The 18,017-nt window shown below is 51.4% G+C and overlaps 7 protein-coding genes across 7 annotated transcripts; 6 read left to right on the forward strand and 1 right to left on the reverse strand.

Moving 5' to 3' along the window:
- Nucleotides 1-291: 291 nt before the first annotated feature.
- On the forward strand, nt 292-2,704 carry COCVIDRAFT_26774 (glycoside hydrolase family 31 protein; the record flags this gene model as incomplete). The annotated part of the gene is made up of 3 exons (XM_014700927.1): nt 292-307; nt 368-1,121; nt 1,168-2,704. The coding sequence occupies 3 exons, from the start codon at nt 292-294 to the stop codon at nt 2,702-2,704; spliced, it is 2,307 nt and encodes a 768-aa protein (XP_014556413.1).
- Nucleotides 2,705-3,210: 506 nt separating this feature from the next.
- COCVIDRAFT_37930 (hypothetical protein) lies at nt 3,211-4,930 on the forward strand (the record flags this gene model as incomplete). Its single annotated transcript, XM_014700953.1, has 5 exons — nt 3,211-3,407; nt 3,458-3,663; nt 3,713-4,127; nt 4,181-4,712; nt 4,766-4,930. The coding sequence occupies 5 exons, from the start codon at nt 3,211-3,213 to the stop codon at nt 4,928-4,930; spliced, it is 1,515 nt and encodes a 504-aa protein (XP_014556439.1).
- A 514-nt stretch (nt 4,931-5,444) lies between these two features.
- COCVIDRAFT_99796 (hypothetical protein) lies at nt 5,445-6,104 on the forward strand (the record flags this gene model as incomplete). The annotated part of the gene is made up of 1 exon (XM_014700954.1): nt 5,445-6,104. A coding segment is annotated over one exon (660 nt), but the record flags the coding sequence as incomplete, so codon positions are not given.
- Nucleotides 6,105-7,319: 1,215 nt separating this feature from the next.
- On the forward strand, nt 7,320-10,658 carry COCVIDRAFT_99792 (hypothetical protein; the record flags this gene model as incomplete). Its single annotated transcript, XM_014700955.1, has 3 exons — nt 7,320-7,551; nt 7,599-9,581; nt 9,631-10,658. 3 exons carry the CDS (start codon nt 7,320-7,322, stop codon nt 10,656-10,658), a joined length of 3,243 nt encoding a protein of 1,080 aa, XP_014556441.1.
- Nucleotides 10,659-11,125: 467 nt separating this feature from the next.
- Nucleotides 11,126-12,235, forward strand: COCVIDRAFT_37932 (hypothetical protein; the record flags this gene model as incomplete). The annotated part of the gene is made up of 1 exon (XM_014700956.1): nt 11,126-12,235. One exon carries the CDS (start codon nt 11,126-11,128, stop codon nt 12,233-12,235), a length of 1,110 nt encoding a protein of 369 aa, XP_014556442.1.
- Nucleotides 12,236-12,405: 170 nt separating this feature from the next.
- On the reverse strand, nt 12,406-14,277 carry COCVIDRAFT_99724 (carbohydrate-binding module family 20 protein; the record flags this gene model as incomplete). Its single annotated transcript, XM_014700957.1, has 3 exons — nt 12,406-13,803; nt 13,853-13,962; nt 14,016-14,277. The coding sequence occupies 3 exons, from the start codon at nt 14,275-14,277 to the stop codon at nt 12,406-12,408; spliced, it is 1,770 nt and encodes a 589-aa protein (XP_014556443.1).
- A 1,426-nt stretch (nt 14,278-15,703) lies between these two features.
- COCVIDRAFT_16131 (carbohydrate-binding module family 20 protein) lies at nt 15,704-17,012 on the forward strand (the record flags this gene model as incomplete). The annotated part of the gene is made up of 3 exons (XM_014700914.1): nt 15,704-15,805; nt 15,868-16,306; nt 16,360-17,012. 3 exons carry the CDS (start codon nt 15,704-15,706, stop codon nt 17,010-17,012), a joined length of 1,194 nt encoding a protein of 397 aa, XP_014556400.1.
- Nucleotides 17,013-18,017: the final 1,005 nt, after the last annotated feature.

Genomic DNA, 18,017 nt, shown 5'->3' on the forward strand with positions numbered 1-18,017 from the left:
GAAGATGAGAGGGTTCAATTCGGTTCGTACATGCAAAACTCAACTTCGAAGCGTCCATTGATGGGGTGTTTGGCGTACTACCCCGCGTTGTGAGGGGTAGCGGACTATCTGCCACCGAAGCATCCGTCCACATGCTCGCAGCGACACTCCACGGGCCGGACCGCGCATCCGAGCGTCACGATGGTACCTCTGCTCATCTTGAGATATTTTGAGATGAAAAGAGCGGCCAAGGTTCAGTGGCGCTGACACTTCTGGCTGAACATTGCCTACAACCACAAATCGACCGAGAAGATGAAGTTCCGCGATGGTACGCATAATATCAAACTGCCAGCATTGATTTATTTAAGTTTTGGCTAATGCAACCTAGGGATGTGGCTGGTCAATGACCGTTTCACAGTCCAGCATGCAGAGGAAGTATACACAGTTACCCCTCGCGAAGACAACAAAGCAATCACACTGCTCTGTCCGAGTAAAAAGATCTTCTCTCGTGGCGATACCCTTAATCTGAGCACGATATCCGTGGAAGTCGAAGCCCAGTTCGATGGCGTCATTTCCCTCGAAGTCACGCACTTTGCCGGTGCGAGGCGGCTTGGCCCGGATTTCGATCTCTTCCCGGACGGAAAGCCCGAATGCAAGGGTGAGATTGTCAAGAAGGACAAAGGTACTACGGTCACCTCAGGGGCGTTGAGCGCCACTGTCAGTTCCAATGAGCACACTTTTGATATCAAATTTCACGCAACTGATGGATCGAAATCATTGACTGCACTTGGCCACCGCAGTGTAGGCCTTGCCTACTCGCCAGCTTTGAGCACACCTAAGACTGCTGGAGATCTGGGTGCTCACAAGCATTACATGTTCACTCAGACTGACTTGGGCGTTGGTGAAACAATTCATGGGCTTGGTGAGCGTTTTGGGGCCTGGAACAAGGTCGGCCAAAACATTGAAGTTTGGAATGAAGATGGCGGCACATCGAGTGAGCAAGCTTACAAGAACGTGTCGTTCTGGCTGAGTTCCAGAGGCTATGGTGTCTTCATTGATACTCCCGATAAGATTGACCTGGAAATTGGAAGTGAAAGGTGTGCTAGACTGCAGACTACAGTGGAAGGACAACGATTGAAATGGTAAGATTACCACGTCCTCTGATATGACAACGATTGACTCTTAAAGGTATCTTATATATGGCCCTACTCCAAAGGAAGTGCTCACAAAGTACTCCATCCTTACTGGAAAATCAACCCGTGTGCCTGCATGGTCGTATGGACTGTGGCTCAGCACCTCTTTCACAACTTCTTATGATGAAAAGACAGTCCGCCATTTCGTTGAGAAAATGTCCGAATCCAAGATTCCCGTCGAGGTCTTCCATTTCGACTGCTTTTGGCTCCGTGCTTTTCACTGGTGCGACTTCATTTGGGACCCTGAGTCCTTCTCCGACCCCGCAGGTCAAATCACGCGCATGAAAAAAGACGGACTCATCAACAAGGTCAGCGTCTGGACAAACCCATATATCGGTCAAGCAAGTCCCGTTTTCCAATATGCAGCCGACAAAGGCTATCTGCTCAAGAAAACAAACGGCGATATATGGCAGTGGGATCTCTGGCAGACGGGCATGGGTATTGTCGACTTCACGAACCCTGAAGCGTGCGACTGGTTCAGAGACTGCATGGAGAAGCTTTTCGAGGTCGGGGTCGACTCCATCAAGACCGACTTTGGTGAGCGTATTCCCACCAAGGAGGTCCAGTGGCACGACAAGACTGTGGACCCGAACCGCATGCACAACTACTACGCCTTCATCTACAATAAGATAGTCTATGAAGCAGTCCAGAAGCGATACGGAAAGCACGAAGCCATCCTTTTTGCGCGCACAGCATGTGCTGGCTCCCAGCGATTCCCACTTCACTGGGGAGGTGACTGCGAGTCTACCCCTGCTGCGTTATCCGAGTCAGTACGTGGTGGTCTGAGTCTGGGACTTGCATCATTCGCATTTTGGACAAGCGACATTGGAGGGTTCGAGGGCAAGCCACCTCCTTGGATCTACAAGCGATGGGTTGCTTTTGGCCTACTCAACTCTCACAGTCGACTTCACGGCTCAAGCTCGTACCGCGTGCCATGGCTGGTCGACGACTCTTCTACAGAGCCCGATAGTTGTACTGATGTGCTGCGACATTGGGTGCAACTCAAGCGCAGCCTGATGCCCTATCTCTATGCTCAGGCTGAGGAGAGCGTCGCAAACGGTTGGCCAACTAGTGTTCGTGCGGTGGCTCTGGAATTTCCAGATGACCCCACATCCTGGTACTTGGATCGCCAATTCATGGTCGGTAGCCAGATTCTGGCTGCTCCAGTCTTCGAAGAGGATGGCACCGCTGAGTTCTATCTTCCGCCAGGTCGCTGGTTCAGCTTCTGGGATGGCAAAGAAGAACAAGGTGGCCGATGGGTCAGGGCAAAATATGGCTTTCTCCAATTGCCATTGTTCGTTCGTGAAGGCACTGTGTTGGTGCTCGGACAAACTCAAGGCGAGGGCGGCTTCGGATACGACTGGCTCGCTTCTGGCGGCGAGGTTAGGCTCTACGGCGTAAAATCAGGTGATAAAGCAGTGTTGGTGGATACCAAGGGCGAGCACAAGGGTATCTTAGAGGTCGACACCAATAGTGAAGTCAAAGGCATGGATGTGCTGAGCGGGGATTGGAAAGTCTCGAAACTGGGATAGTAAGGGCAGCATAGCGCTAGTTTGTGAGGGGGTCATGCAGTTCCGCGGGACAACACTCATTATGCAACATAGGGATCCAACCTTAGGGATTAGAACTGCAGTCATGTTTGCTGCATCTTTTGAGTGTGAGCCGTCCAGGCTCTCATTATGCATGCTGCCTATTGGCGGAAATTCAACATAAATCCCCGCCCCTCCCACTACTGCACCCCAGCATCATTCCACTCTTCCCCCCGGATTGTGTTTCTTAGTGATCGGCAACCCGCACCCCCGCCAAGCCGCACGTTGGAAGCTTATGATGGGCAAATTGTTGGAAACTAGGAGCGGTCTTCCGGCTGAATGCTTGCTGTCTAATACTGGCTGGATGGCGGGATGACCAACATGCATCGATACTTTGCATCTCGGGGCAATTGGTACCTTGGCCAACAGCTTCTTAAAAGCCGCGGGGTACCAGCAGTATCGAGTTATCCCTTCTTCTCTCTCAAACTGATTCGAGGACCAGCGAAAAGATGGGGCTCTTTTTCAATTTGGCCCTTGCCATTTTTGCTGGCACGGGTAGTTTTCTCTTCGGATACGATTCGGGAGTGATGACTATTGTCATTCAATCCGAAAACTTTCAAAAATTCTTCAGAACAGATGTAGCATCGCCGATTATAGGTGCTGTCAATGCTACGTTTTCGGGTGGAGCCTTTTTCGGCTCGTTGATGTAAGGGTGGAGCCTTTGTTGAAGAGGCGAGTTGTATTGACAATTGGCAGGGGTGGGTTTACTATGGACAGCGTGGGTCGGAGAAAGACCATTATGATTGCCGCTTCCATCAATCTTGTTGGTGCAATCCTTCAATGCGCCGCACAAAACCTCGCCATGATATTGGTTGGGAGAATCATGGCCGGATGGGCGGTTGGTCTGCTGTCCATGTCAGTGCCCATTTACCAAACGGAATGCGCTCATCCGAAGACACGAGGTCCGTACCAACAAGAAAATGCTGACTTGTCCAAAACTAAACTGAATAGGTCTTATCACTGGCGTTACCCAGCAGATGATTGGAGTAGGGTTTATCATCTCGACCTGGGTAGGATATGGCTCCTCGAAGGTGCCGGTTACGAATTCCTTCTCTTGGCGTTTCCCACTTGCATTCCAATGCGTCCCATGCATAATTCTCATTGCCGGCATACTGTTCTTCCCGGAGTCCCCGAGATATCTTGTCGAAACAGATCGTGCCGATGAAGCGCTGAGAGTACTTCGGAAGCTGCACTACGATGGAACCAACGATGACTGGGTCCAAGCTGAGTTCAATGAAATCAAGATAACCAGCGATGCGGAGCGGGCTATTTCCGCACCGGGATGGAGAATCATGTTTACAGTGCCTGCGTGGCGCACGAGATTGATGCATGCTACTCTTGTACAATTCTTTGGGCAAATGACTGGGTACGTTCTTCTCCAAAAACTTACTATTTGCTCCAAACTGACAGTGGCGCAAGTATCAATGTCATTGGCTACTATAACACGATTCTTTACAAAAATCTAGGCATCACTGGCGATAAAAACCTCCTTGTCACAGCATTCTACAACCTCGTCGGCCCCATTTGCAATCTTTTCTTCATCGTCTTCATCCTCGACCGAGTTGGACGTAAGAAGCCTCTGCTATTTGGCACTATCGGTATCTCTATCGCGCTCATCTGCGAGGCCATCATCGGATCTCAAGTCGAAGGAGCTACCGGATCGCGGAGAGACTCACTATCTGGCGCCGGCATATTTTTCCTGTTCCTCGTCTCATGCATTTTCAGCGTATCATTCGGTCCCATCTCTTGGGTTTACGCTTCCGAAATCATGCCGCTGAGTATACGCGGACGTGGCTCGGCATTTTCGACTGCAGTTGGTAACTGGCTCGTGGGCACAATCTGGAATCAGGTCTCGCCCATTGGCTTGAATGATATCACCTACAGATTTTACTTTATTTTCGTGGCCTTTAACATTTGCGTTACATTACCCACGATTTGGTTCGTCTTCAAGGTACGTGTGCATTAAAGTGAGATATAAAACCAGATTGCTAATTGATGTTGCAGGAGACTAAGCAGCTTACGCTAGAGGAGATCGACTTGCTCTTTGGCGACGAGGACATGGGTACGCTGGCTGGTGGCTTGGACGATAAGCAGAAGCAAATCGAATTGGAGCGCATTGCAAGCGCGAAGAAGCACTTGGCTGGCTCTAGGGTCACTGCTGTACACTAGATGGATGCTGCGGTTGAAATGGTCCCCGACTGATAAGCGACACTGTGGGAGAGGCTCGCTTCGGTACCGTAGTTACATCTCTCACAAACCCATCTTTGGCAGCGAACTTATACAGGATTACACATATCCTTGGATAGCGAAAGAAAACAGTTCCTTGAACCAGAGTTCGCATGATAAATTGGAGGAAGGTTATTGCATCACGTTCTTGTCTCATATATGAACCTGCCTTGCTTGAGATCCGACACATCACTTCAGGTCTACATTCTCGGACACGAAAGTAAAGCCGATCCAGAGCAAACAACTCCCAAAAGTAAAAAAAAAATGTATCCCTATTTCCAAATGGAAAATCACTATGATACCTTTACAATTACAATGATTAGGCTTGGCAGCTTGCTGAAGAAGATCCCAGAACACTCACACGAAGCAGTTTTGTAAGCTCAGAATCCTATCTAAATGCTGAAGCTGTATAACTCGCTAACAAGATTGACGTATTTGGAAACGCAACCAGCACAATTCGCCTTTGCTGCGGCTTCCGGCAGAGGTGCGCTCAATGGTCTGGGAGTATGTCTTTGGGTGCTATCATATATATGTATACCCGGGAGATATATTTGCATCAGATCTACATGGGATACCACTCTCCATTAACTCCCGAGTTCGGCTTGAATTTTGGAGCAAGGACACGATGGCTCCGTACCAAAAAATGAGACACCAACCCACCTTGGGGCTAATGACCGTTTGCCGCCAAATCTACATGGAAGCAGTTTTGCTCCCATTTCAACTCAACACCTGGCACATCGATTCCAGATACCTCAAAAAGTTGATTTCTGATAAATTGGACTACCCGATAAGACCGAGGGAGTTGGTAACGTCGGTTATCTCCTACTCTACAATGAGTTCTACCCTCAGCGACAAGGACGTCTTTCCGAATCTGAAGACAGTAGTTTTGCGTTACGAATTCTACAATGGATGGTATTTCAGTAATTGCATAGAAGAAGATGGAGGGTCTTTCAGGTGCACATGGAGGCGATATCACAGAGGGGAATGGTTTCGGTTCACGAGAAAGAGACGGGAGGATATGTGGCAATGTGGTGGCGAAAGTGTACACATGATCCCAGTGCTTTTTCGAGCGGGTGAATTCGGAACATTGGGTATCGTAGATGACACAGAGGTGTGAAAACTATCTTTCAAGAGCCATTTTGGCAAGTATGATTCGCCAGGCACCAATCCCAAGACTAAGGGACTGCTTCGGCTTTTGAGTCTTCATTGCTCGCTCGCACCACTCGAAATTCGACATTCTTTGAGACCTGTTAAACAAGACAAAACATTGGTTGTTTTTATGATTCCTTCTATTCCTTAAGAGCCTTGAAGGAACAATTCATCCAGTGCTCACTTGGTATTGGTTTAAGATGCGTTTTCACCACCTTTATTCGAGGTGTAGTATAGCAGAAGTTTATTTAGGAAAAAAATGTGACCGAAACTTACGAGTAAAGAATACAACCCTGTAGGGAGTGTTTTTCTTCTGCTCATCACGAATGAAACATTATTCACACAAAGTCTACAGAGCAAGAAGACACCAGAAGCAAAAGATGTCCACAAAAAAAGAAGATAGAGTAGCTGAAGCACGTTTCTAGATACTGTTAGTGATTGAATTCGAATGACTCATGGTGAGTAGGTATTGCTTACCGATCGTGCGTCCTCCGGGTTATGAGCCCGGCGCGCTTCCGCTGCGCCATTCAGCTTTTGAACTACCAATTGAGCATGAAGAGTATTTCAAATTACTTGCAATATAAATCAAGAAGAGTTTGAGTTATTGGATTGATATGCTATCGACCAGTCTTGGGACATACATTTTGACTAAGAAACTGGGCTGTGGGGTGGGGTTGCGAACGCATTTTTACCGCTTATTAGTGCGGCGGGTGTCGGACAGTTGCGGCCATATGGGGATAGTGGGACGATTTTGGGTTACCACGGTAAGCCAGACGTAAGGGCATCAATGTGCCTGTTAGCGAATGAGAGAAGGGTGCCGTTATATCAGACTGAAAATGATGCTTTTGTCCAATACTGGAATGTAGAGTCGAGTCTGGGGGAGAAGGAATGGTTCATCTATGCGTCATGACTCGGCACTCACAATATCTGAAAATGATTTTTCTTCTTCTTCTTGAACTCCAAACTGATCATCCCGTCTAGCAAGTAATGACAAGGGCGATACTCGATGTTGCTCGTTGATGTTGATGTCGGCGGGCATGCATAAGTACAATAGGCGGGGGCTCGAACATGAGATGAGCCCATAAGCGGTTAGCGTCGAAACGCGCATCCACGCGACGCGTCGGTAGTGCTTTAGAATGCCTCCCCACGCCAGACAGTGAATTGACATTGTCTACGCGGACCGATGAGCAGTTATTCACCAGGCATCCCCTCCTCGTTCGATCCCGCCTTGCTCAACTCGGAAATCGAATTTATCCACGGCGCGCCTGCTACCCCTTCGTATTCCGACGATATCGACGCAATTCAGCAGTGCATCGCTGAAGACGTTGATAAGAAGACCCGCGCAGGAGTCGTCATACAACACCGCGCTTGGAGAGTTGCAGACGTGTTTCGAAGTGAGGGTGAAGGAATAGTTGGTACTGTTGGTGTGAATACGCACTGCAACCAGTACTAACCCTCCCAGAAACACCCGCAAAGCGCCGCAAACATTTGCCAATCAAGCGCTGTCCTACTGACACATTGACTGGAGACCCGTCGTTTCCCTCTTCACCTCCAGCGTTCGCCATGCCGCTCATATCATCCCCTATCGCATACCCGCCCAGCTCATCAATGCCACAACCGCCGTCGCCAAAGAAGAGAAAACGCCCAGAAGATGCCCGCGAGCTGTTGCAAGATGTACCAAATAATAACACCACCCGCAAGATTGGCGGGTTTCTCGACGACTCAGACGATGAGGAGGATATTGCAGCGCTCCAGGAGCACACTCTGAAGAGGAGGGCAGTGAGCAGCATCAAAGATCTACCCGAAGTCCCAGAAGGATTTGCCGATTATACACCACCAGCAAGCCAGGATGAATTGGCAGACCCCGAATCGATACCAGTCGATGAGCTCGACAACTATAGCTTCAAGTCGCAGTCACAATCGCCCGTCAAGCGACCACATACGTCACACGAACCTATTTCAGCACAGCCTATGCGCGGTATGGTGGCTCGCAATGCAGCTGGAAAAGTAATATATATACCGAAGAAGGCAAAGCGCCAAGTCGAATCATACGAAGAAATTATCGCCGCACGCTCAGAGCCTGTCCAGGGAAAAGCGAGGACCAGCTACTATGGACTCAACATTCACCAATTGATGGACGAGGCCAAAACACTGGATCAAGAGAAGGCACTGAGCAATTCAATGAAGAACCTCGAGTTACCACAACAGTCTGTTGAAGAGCCCGTCAGCAAAAGTGGCAAGAGCAGCCGTACACTCATGTGGACCGAGAAGTACAGGGCAAAAAAGTTTACAGATTTGGTTGGAGATGAAAGAACACATCGATCAGTACTGCGTTGGCTAAAGGCTTGGGATCCCATCGTCTTTCCGGGATCTGTCAAGGCAAAACCGAAGAAAGCAAAGAATGGCTTCGAGGAGGATGAGCAAAGGCACCGCAAGATTCTACTATTGACTGGCCCTCCTGGACTTGGAAAAACTACCCTTGCACACGTTTGTGCTCGACAAGCGGGCTACGAGGTTCAAGAGATTAACGCATCCGATGAGCGCAGTGGGAACGTTGTCAAAGGCCGTATTCGAGATATGGTCGGAACTGAGAACGTACGCGGTATCAACACAAGCACAGCAGATGGTAAAGTTCGTAAAGCCGGTAAACCGGTGTGTGTTGTGGTTGATGAGGTAGATGGTGTAGTGGGAAGTGGCGGCTCGGGCGAGGGTGGCTTTATCAAGGCCCTGATCGACTTGATCAATCTGGACGAGAAAAATTCAAAAGCACTTGGGCAGGGACAGTCAAACACCGGGACAAATAAGAAGAAGGGAGACAAATTTCGACTATTACGGCCACTTATACTGATCTGTAACGATCTCTATCACCCTTCGCTACGGCCGTTACGACAGTCATCGCTGGCCGAGATTGTGCACATCCGCAAACCTGGCCTCAACATGGTAGTTTCGCGCATGCAGGACATCTTCACCAAGGAAGGCATTCAATGCGATTCTGACGGTGTTCGTCGGCTGTGTGAGGCTACATGGGGAGTGAGCACAAAGAAAGAGGGCGGAACAGGTAGTGGCACAGGCGAGGGTGACATTCGTGGCATCATGGTAGTCAGCGAATGGATAGCAGGGCGGTTACGAGCTACCCATGGTTACAAATCCAAAGACCCGCCACATCTCTCGCGGAAATGGATAGAAGACAATCTCATCAATGACCTGAAGCATGGCGGAGGAGCTACTCGCAGCTTGGGGCGAGGCGGTGCGAAGGATGTGGTTGACCGCGTCTTTCGCGAAGGCGCTGGCTTTCCCAAACAAGCTGAAACTACTGACCCAGCAACGGCATTAGCGAGAGCGAAAAGCGGTGTAATCGGTGTTGCTGAAGCGGCAAAACGGCGCGCTATGGATCGTCTTAGGGAGATGGTCGATACAAGTGGCGATTGCGACCGTGTTGTGACTGGTGAGCTTGCTAAGATACTGAATACTTAGGGTATGCTAACGATGAACAGACTGCTTCACTGCATACCCTGAGAAGCCTTTCCAAGACGATACATTTCTCAGCAAACCCAACGCAGCTTACGAATGGCTGCATTTCCACGACACAATCAACGCAGCCGTGCATGGCTCACAGGAATGGGAACTTGCACCTTACCTTTCCAACTCTGTACTAGCTTTCCACGACCTATTTGCCTCACCCATTCGGTCAACAACGAACCCCGTAACAGATCCGGACGCGCAGCCAACGCCATTTTCCGGTCCTGGCGCAAGTTTTGCTGCAATGGAGCAGACCAAAGCCAGTAGGGCTCAGTTGATGGCGCTGCAAACAACTCTGAGTTTATCCCTGACTCGCATGTTTCGAAGTCCAGAAGAGATGGCCATGGAACTGATACCCTATGTCTTACGCATGTTGTCGCCAGATGTCAAACCTGTTCTCGTCAACACCGGTGCTGCAGGATCAAAATCGTTCGCCACAGCCTCAGTACGCAAAGCTTCAGAGAAGGAGTTGGTAAAGAAGGCTGTGGAAGCCATGGTCGCAACTGGAGTTCGCTTTGAGAAATCCAGAATCGAAACAGAAGAAGTGTCGCATAGGAGTGGAGGCTTCATTTGGCGTATGGAGCCCGCCCTCGACGTCCTAGCCACCTTTGAGACTCTCGCCAGCAAGAAAGACGAAAAGGCACGCTACGCTGTCCGCAGTGTTCTCGAGCAGGAATGGAGGAAGGAGTCTGCGATCCGTGAACAGGCCAATCGCAAGCGCCGCGGAGGTCAAGACGAGTTTGATGATGACGCAGAGGCAGGAAAGAAGGAGGAGATGACCACCGAAGAAAAGATTGCTGCAGTCAATAAGAAGGCTGTCAAGCGTGACTTCTTCGGAAGAGTAATACAAGAGACAGATGCGAGCAAGAAGGAGACGAAGAGGCGGCAGGACCTTGGGGAGATGCAGGGAGATGCGGGAAGGATATGGGTATCGTTTCACGAAGGTTTCTCGAACGCAGTCAGGAAACCCGTCACCATTGACGATATTATGCGAGACCTGTAAGCTCGGGGCCCGTGTTTGGATTTTCCCGTTATGCTAGGGATTACGAATTTTGTACATTGTCCTCTCTGGATCGCCTGCGATGATATGCATCACGTACGCCATTGTACCACGAAGTGTAGACGGCTCCCCGCACCTGCCCTATATGGTAATTGTTTCGTTACTTACAACTTCGGAAGGAGAATTGGTAATGCAGTAGTACATTATGGAGCAAGGGGCTGGCCAACTCAACGGGACCATCCCCACTTTTCCGCACCGTCTTACGCCCGTACAGGCGATCTGACCGTGACACCGCCTTGATAACAGCCGTCATGCATTGGTAGCCTGGGGGGATTAAACGATATAATGCCATTTCTTGGCAGTTATGTGGAGATATAATTTGCGCTCCAACGCCCTTGTCTCTAATCCTAGTCGTTGTGCTGTGTACAAGCTCACTGTTCAGGAGCAAAGAGCCCTGTACTAACCCCACGATGGCCCCCCTTTCACTCTACTGGGATTTCTACTCGTCCTACCTCAGGTGCTCCCTCAACCTCGCCCTCGCCCGACTGTACACACCCCAAGCCCCTCCCCAGCGCGATCTCACCGGCCAGACCGCAATTGTAACCGGAGCAAACAGCGGCATAGGACTATGCATTGCCGTCCGACTAGCCCGACAAGGCGCCACCGTCTACCTCGCGTGCCGAAACCAAGCAAAGGGCGATGAAGCCGTTGAGTACATCAAATCCCAACTGGGCTCTTCCGGCAAACCCGCCAACATCTTCTGCTGGACCCTCGACGTAAGCGACATGGCCAGCGTCCGCACCTTTTGCACCCGCTGGCGCACCCAAGGCACGCCCATCGACATACTCGTACACAACGCCGGCATCCCCGACGTCACCAGCTCCCAATGCCGCTACAACGAAAAGGGCCTCGATGTAATCTACGTCACCAACCTCCTCGGCTCCTTCCTCATGACTTCCTTGCTTGAACCCCTTCTCAGCCCTACCTCGCGAACCGTCTTCACCAGCAGCATAAGTTCCTACCTCGCGCGGGACACCGTCCTACTCCCGCGCCCCACGCGGCCAGACCACTCAACCAGCAACGTCCTCATCCGCGCCTGGCACCGCCTCCGCGCCGCCCTGGGTCTACGTGACAGCGGCGCCCTAGTATACGGTCAAACAAAAGCGCACCAAATCCTCCTTTCGTCACTCCTGCAATCCCACTTTGACGCTTCTTACCCCAACAACAAGAGGACCGTCCACGCCTTCTCGCCGGGCTTCACGCAAAGCCCCATTTTCACAAAGTTCGACATGACCTGGCGGACGCTGCTGTATGATCCGGCGTTTTCCTTCTTGTACTATACTGAGACGGTTGTGGCGACGGAGACGGATGAGGGGGCCAAGACGGGGGCGTGGCTTGCGGCTTGTGGGGGGGAAAGCGGGGTTGAAGGGGGAAAGTACTGGGAGGTGATGAAGAGCGAGGTTAGTGTGATTGAGTATTGGAGGGGGAAGTTGGGGGAGGAGCGGTTCAAGGAGGTTGCGAGGGGGATTTGGAAGGTGTGGGAGGAGGACAGTGGGTGTGAGTGGGATATCAAGTTTTGAAAAAAAAAGTCGTATGAGGAAAGATTGTGGAAAGAATTTGTATAAGAATTTGAAAAGATATATACGTAAGGGTCTTCTTTACATTCGTCAGTATCCAAGCGTGTACGTTTGCTTCCTCTATCCAACAAAATTTACACGTAAATCTTCACTCTTCTTCTATCTTCTTTCACCTACTGCCACGAACTATTCACACTAGCACTGGCCTGGCAGCTCGGCGCAGTGTACGACCTGTTAGGGTCACTCTCCCAGGTGACAGTTCCTCCACTGTTAATCTTGACAAACTTGTAAGAGATGGAGGATCCAGCAGCCAGTGGCACGGTAATGGTCCAGATGGGGTTGCTGGATGTGTAGCTAGCTGCGGACAGGGTAAGGCCGTTGGCGGGAGTCCAATTACCTAGCTGGGCGGTGTTGCCGGTGATTTTGATGGTGTCACCGGGGACGGTAGTGACGCGGTGGGTGAAGGAGACAGAGACGGCGGTGGGGCATGCGGTTGATGTGGCGGCGGTGGTGGCGGTGCGGGTGGAGAGGGTAGTGGCAGTGGTGGGAGTAGCGGTGCCGGCGAGGAGGACAACGGGCTCGCCGTTTGTGACGGAGACACAAATTTGGCCGTTGCTGTCGGCAGTGACGGTGGCGCCGTTGCCGTAGACGTTGGTCCAGCGGCCGTTGGACTTTTGCGTGTTGAAGCAGTGCTGGGTGTTGGAGTTGCCGCCAGCGTTGGTGGTGAGGACAATCAGGTTGCCGTTGGCACGGCTCCAGGCGTAGGCTGTGTCGGCGACGTACAGGTGGACGTGGTCGTTTCCTGCGAGACCACCGGCAGCCTGTCGGGCGGCGGTCAGTTTCTTGATGGATTGGTAGAGGTTGCCGTTGGTGTTGAAGCCACTGCGCCACAAATCCTCTCGGTTAGCTGGGTCGTCACCACCAGCGTATCCCTGCTCGGTACCATAGTACAAGATCGGGATACCACGTGCAAGAATGACATAAGCAAGAGCATTCTTGAGCAGAGTCTGGTCGTTCTTGACGTTCAACCAGCGCTTGTTGTCATGGTTGTCGAGGAAGGTTCCCAAAGCAGATGGGTCGGGAAAGGTATTGCTAACAGTGTTCATCATGTCGACAAGCGCCTGGGAAGAGCCCTTTTGCTGGTAGAAGTTGTTCATCGGGTAGTAGACTGCGTAGTTGAGGAGACCAGGCATGAGCTTGGCGTACTCAGCAAGGTAGGTTGGGTTTCCGTCGAATACCTCGCCAATGCTGTAGACACCGGTAGCGGCGGAGAAGCCAGGCCAAAAGTCCTTTTCGACGTGCTTGACGGTATCGATGCGGACGCCGTCGAAGCTGTACTCCTTTACGAGCCAATTGACCCAGGTGTTGAGGAGTGTACGGATCTCGCTCTTGGTGGTGTTGATGTCGGGAAGTCCGGCAATTTGGCATATCTCGATACTGTTTTGGTTGCTGTAGTCGATGTTGCAAGCGGTGTGGTATGATGAAGCTTGGTTGAGAGGTTCAGGGCGGTTGTTTGTGATTGCCCCAGGACCCATGTGGTTTGCGACAACGTCGACCATCATGTAGATGCCCTATGATGAATAAGCAAATGCAAAATGGATATACCAAATCCAGACATACCTTGGCATGGGCAGCAGCGACGAGGCTCTTCAAGTCGGCAGCAGTGCCATAGTTTGAGTTGACCGCATACAAGTCCTCGGCCCAGTAGCCATGGTATCCAGCAGCCTTGTCTACAAGTTGAATTAGTACTGCATCGTCTTGACAAAATTTGTGATGAACATACTTGAAACGACGGGGGTGATCCAGATGGCATCGAATCCAAGTCCCTTGATGTAGTCGAGCTTAGACTCGAGGCCCTTGAAAGTTCCACCGCAGTAGTTGCCGAGGTCGCCGCAAGCTGAGCCGCCCGTGTCACTGCTGCTGCGGGCAACACGATCCGTCAGGACAAAGTAGATGCTGCGTGACTTCCATGCACTTGTGTCCGCCGCGGAGACGATGGAGGTGATGTAGAAAAAGAGAGCGGTAAAGATCTTGAGCAGCAACATGGTGAAGAGAAGGGGTGCTTCCCAAGTTTGATGCCTGAAGGACTCTGATGAGTTGAGTTCGAAAGTAGACGAGGCCGAGGGTGGGATTTATAGACGTTCGCTGAGGGTACGGGCACGAGAATGCCGGCCACGATCTTACGGCAACCCCACAACCCCAGACGAGAATCGGGTGGCGCTGGCGATAATTGCTCGGTAGTTTGGATGTCTATGCGAGATGGGCGCCGACAGCGTTTGCATAGATGGGCCGGAAGCGGTTTGGAAGCATGAAGAGGAGAAGCTTGTTCGTCCGGGCCGTCATGAATCCATTCAAGAAGACGTGTGCCTGGATGATGGGCTTACACATGAAGATCTGTCGGTCCGAGCGTAGGGGCAGCGGCGTGAGCCTCGTGGACGAGTGAAACAATGGAGATGACGGTGCAAACGCCTATTCGGGCAGCTGGGGAAACGAGATGGCGGACTTGGAGCACAGTGGCCCAGTCATCTTGTCCGGTCGCGTGTCACGTATCGGACGCGCATGGGAGTGGTAGCCGACGAGAGGCTATCCAGGTTGGTAGGGGGAAATGAAGGGTGTCGCAAGTCGTCATGACGGTGGCGGTACGGTAAGCGAGCTGATGTGCCTTGGGCTAGTACTACGTACTAGGGGGCTAACATTGCCATTCCCCCATCCTCCATCCTCGCCAGTCGACTCCCCGCCTTGGACGGCATAGCAGCGTGGTTTTTTTCAATTAAGGTGCGGGCCGGGCGACGTTCTTTTTGTTCTCATGACCACTCGACTACCGTCGTTAGGCTGTGTGGCCTGGTAAGCTTACATTGGCTTCCGACAGCGATCCAATGGCCAACCAGCCGGCCACGCCAAGCTACGATGGATAGGGAAAGCGGCCGAAGTCTACTACCGTCCTCATGGCTGCTGGTCCTGGAGACGGACATGCGCCGGCACTGCGCTCCTCAAGCAGGCACAAACATCTCGCATACGGCAAAATTCCACGAATCTCCGCTCCTGTCTGAAAATGCGGAGCCGGACAGGCTAATGCATGAAATTACGGCATGGCGCATACACTGCAACTCGCCAGCCTCGACGAAACCACCTAGAACCCCATAAGGACGTGTAGCCAGGCAGAAAATTAATTTGGGGAGACATGTGCCTGCGCTTATGCCGACTTCAATCCAATCAAAGTCCCCTCGACCACGGCATCTATGCGGGGCATCACATGGCGTCTGCAATGGGAAACGAAACATCGGCATACCATCCAAAGAAATGACTTGAAGTTGACCTTCGTGAAGGACCAAGGGCGAGCTTGTAGACACCCAGCGTCGAATGACCTTGTGATTGTATATATGTGTCGTGTTATCCGTTTAACCTGAGTCTTCATCACACTCAAATCTGTTCTTCTCAACGCCATCTTTCAAGAGAACGACTTCTGTGACCATGTTGTCCAAGATCCTACTACCCGTCCTTGCACTTGCAGCCAGTGCCGATGCACATGGCTACCTCAGTTCACCCATGAGCCGAACAGGGCTGAATGCACAGGTAGATAGTTCCTCAACAGATCTCAACATGGCCACCAAATAGAGTTTTCTCACACTTCACAGTCTGGGGCTGACACGTGCCCCGAATGCACAATCCTGGAGCCGGTAACAGCATGGCCTGACCTTGACGCCGCAGCCGTCGGCCGCTCGGGTCCTTGCGGGTACAACGCTCGTGTGTCCGTTGACTACAACCAGCCTGGGCCTCGCTGGGGTTCTGAGCCCGTCATTACCTACAAGGCTGGGGATGTCGTCGATGTACAGTGGTGCGTAGATGCCAACGGTGACCATGGCGGCATGTTCACCTACCGCATCTGCCAAAACCAAGCCATCGTCGACAAGCTCTTGACCCCTGGATACCTCCCTACTGAAGCAGAGAAGCAAGCAGCAGAGGATTGCTTCGAAGCTGGCGAGTTGAAGTGCACAGATGTCCCTGGACAGACATGCGGATTCAACTCTGACTGCCAGCAAGGCCAGGCCTGCTGGAGAAACGACTGGTTCACATGTAAGTAGACTTCCATCTTGACAAGCAGTAACACACAGACTGACACAAGACAGGCGGTGGCTTCAACGACAACCAAAAATGCAGGAGCGTCGACAACGCCCCCTTGAACTCGTGCTACACCAGCATCGCAGGCGGCTACACCGTCAGCTCCAAGATCAAAATCCCAAACTACACCAGCAATCACACCCTCCTCTCCTTCAAATGGAACTCCTTCCAAACCCCCCAGATCTACCTCACCTGCGCCGACATCAAGATCACCGGCTCCGGCTCCGGCACCTCCCCACCCCCAACCTCCAGCAAACCCGCCACCACCACCACCTCCTCCAAGCCCACCTCCACCTCAACTTCCACCTCCACCTCCGCAGCTACCGCCACCGCCTGCGCGACCCCCGCCTCAACAGTCGCCGTAACCTTCAACTCCAAAACCAGCACCACCTTTGGCCAAACCGTCAAACTCGCAGGTTCCATCTCGCAGCTCGGCAGCTGGAACACTGCAAACGCTCCCGCGCTATCAGCCGCCCAGTACACGTCGGCGAACCCGTTATGGACGACCACTATCAACCTGCCCGCTGGCACGAGCTTCGAGTACAAGTATATCAAGGTGGAGAGTAGTGGTGCAGTCACGTATGAGAGTGGCGCGAATAGGCAGTTTACCGTGCCCAAGGGGTGTGAGGGGAAGGTTAGTGTTGAGGGGAGTTGGAAGTAGATACATTCTGGGATTTATCTAGAGGGTTATGTAGGAAGTGCAGTATAACGAGGACAACGTAAGGATGAATCGCAATGAACATCTATGAGATTAGTTTTCTTGTGTGTATGTGTGTGTGTGTGTGAGAGAGAGAGAGAGAGATTTGGGTGGGGGGAGGTGGTGAGGTGGGATTGGATTGACATTTGACATGTGAAAAAGTCTGCATTTTGGAATACGGAACGTGCATGTTGCAGTGTGCATGTGCAGATGCGTCTGGAAAATGCGCTAGAAGGAATGTACCCCACAGCAGGGAAATGGACTGGGGGGAGGCGCTAAACGGGCGTTGCTGCTATTCGTCTGGTGTGTGCCAAGGTATGCAAATGTACTTTTTGGGTTAGTGCTGGGATGTTTGATCACAGGTAGTATTGTGCAGAGAGAGAGAGGGACGATGTTATTTCCGTTCTTGGGTGAATAGGCCGAAGAGAAGGGAGTGTATGTACGTAAGACTGCATGTATACCCAGCGGTAGCGTGAACTGTTCGTACGAGATTTTCTTAATTCTCTGATTCCAATCCTTCCATCTTCATTCTGTTTCTATCAATACATCCCCCACCACCACTTCACACACCCATCCGCACATTTTTTTATTCCATCAGCCAAACAGCCCCACAATCCCATACTACATCACACCATCTCTTTACTACCCCTTTTCACTCGTGCGATATTCCCATCGATTCTCCGCATCACTAGATTCATGCAGCTGTGCATGGTCAGTCGTGATTGTAGCATTGTTGCATAGCCAAAGTATTAGGTCTGTTGAGGATGTGGGTGGCCACCTACACATGCGGAGACAGAGAAGGTGAAGAAGGGAATAAGTGGTTGAGGTTTTGTGATGAGAAAGGGATGGACAGTTTTTTCATCGTGATGTAGCAATCGCCGTTCCGATAGTGTTTTTTGGGTGTGGTTGAAATGTCGAGGACCCAGTGCAAATAGACCCTTCTTTGGGCTTTGTGGGTGCAAGCGTTGG

The sequence above is a fragment of the Bipolaris victoriae genome (assembly GCF_000527765.1).
Source record: "Bipolaris victoriae FI3 unplaced genomic scaffold scaffold_44, whole genome shotgun sequence".
NCBI lineage: Eukaryota > Fungi > Ascomycota > Dothideomycetes > Pleosporales > Pleosporaceae > Bipolaris > Bipolaris victoriae.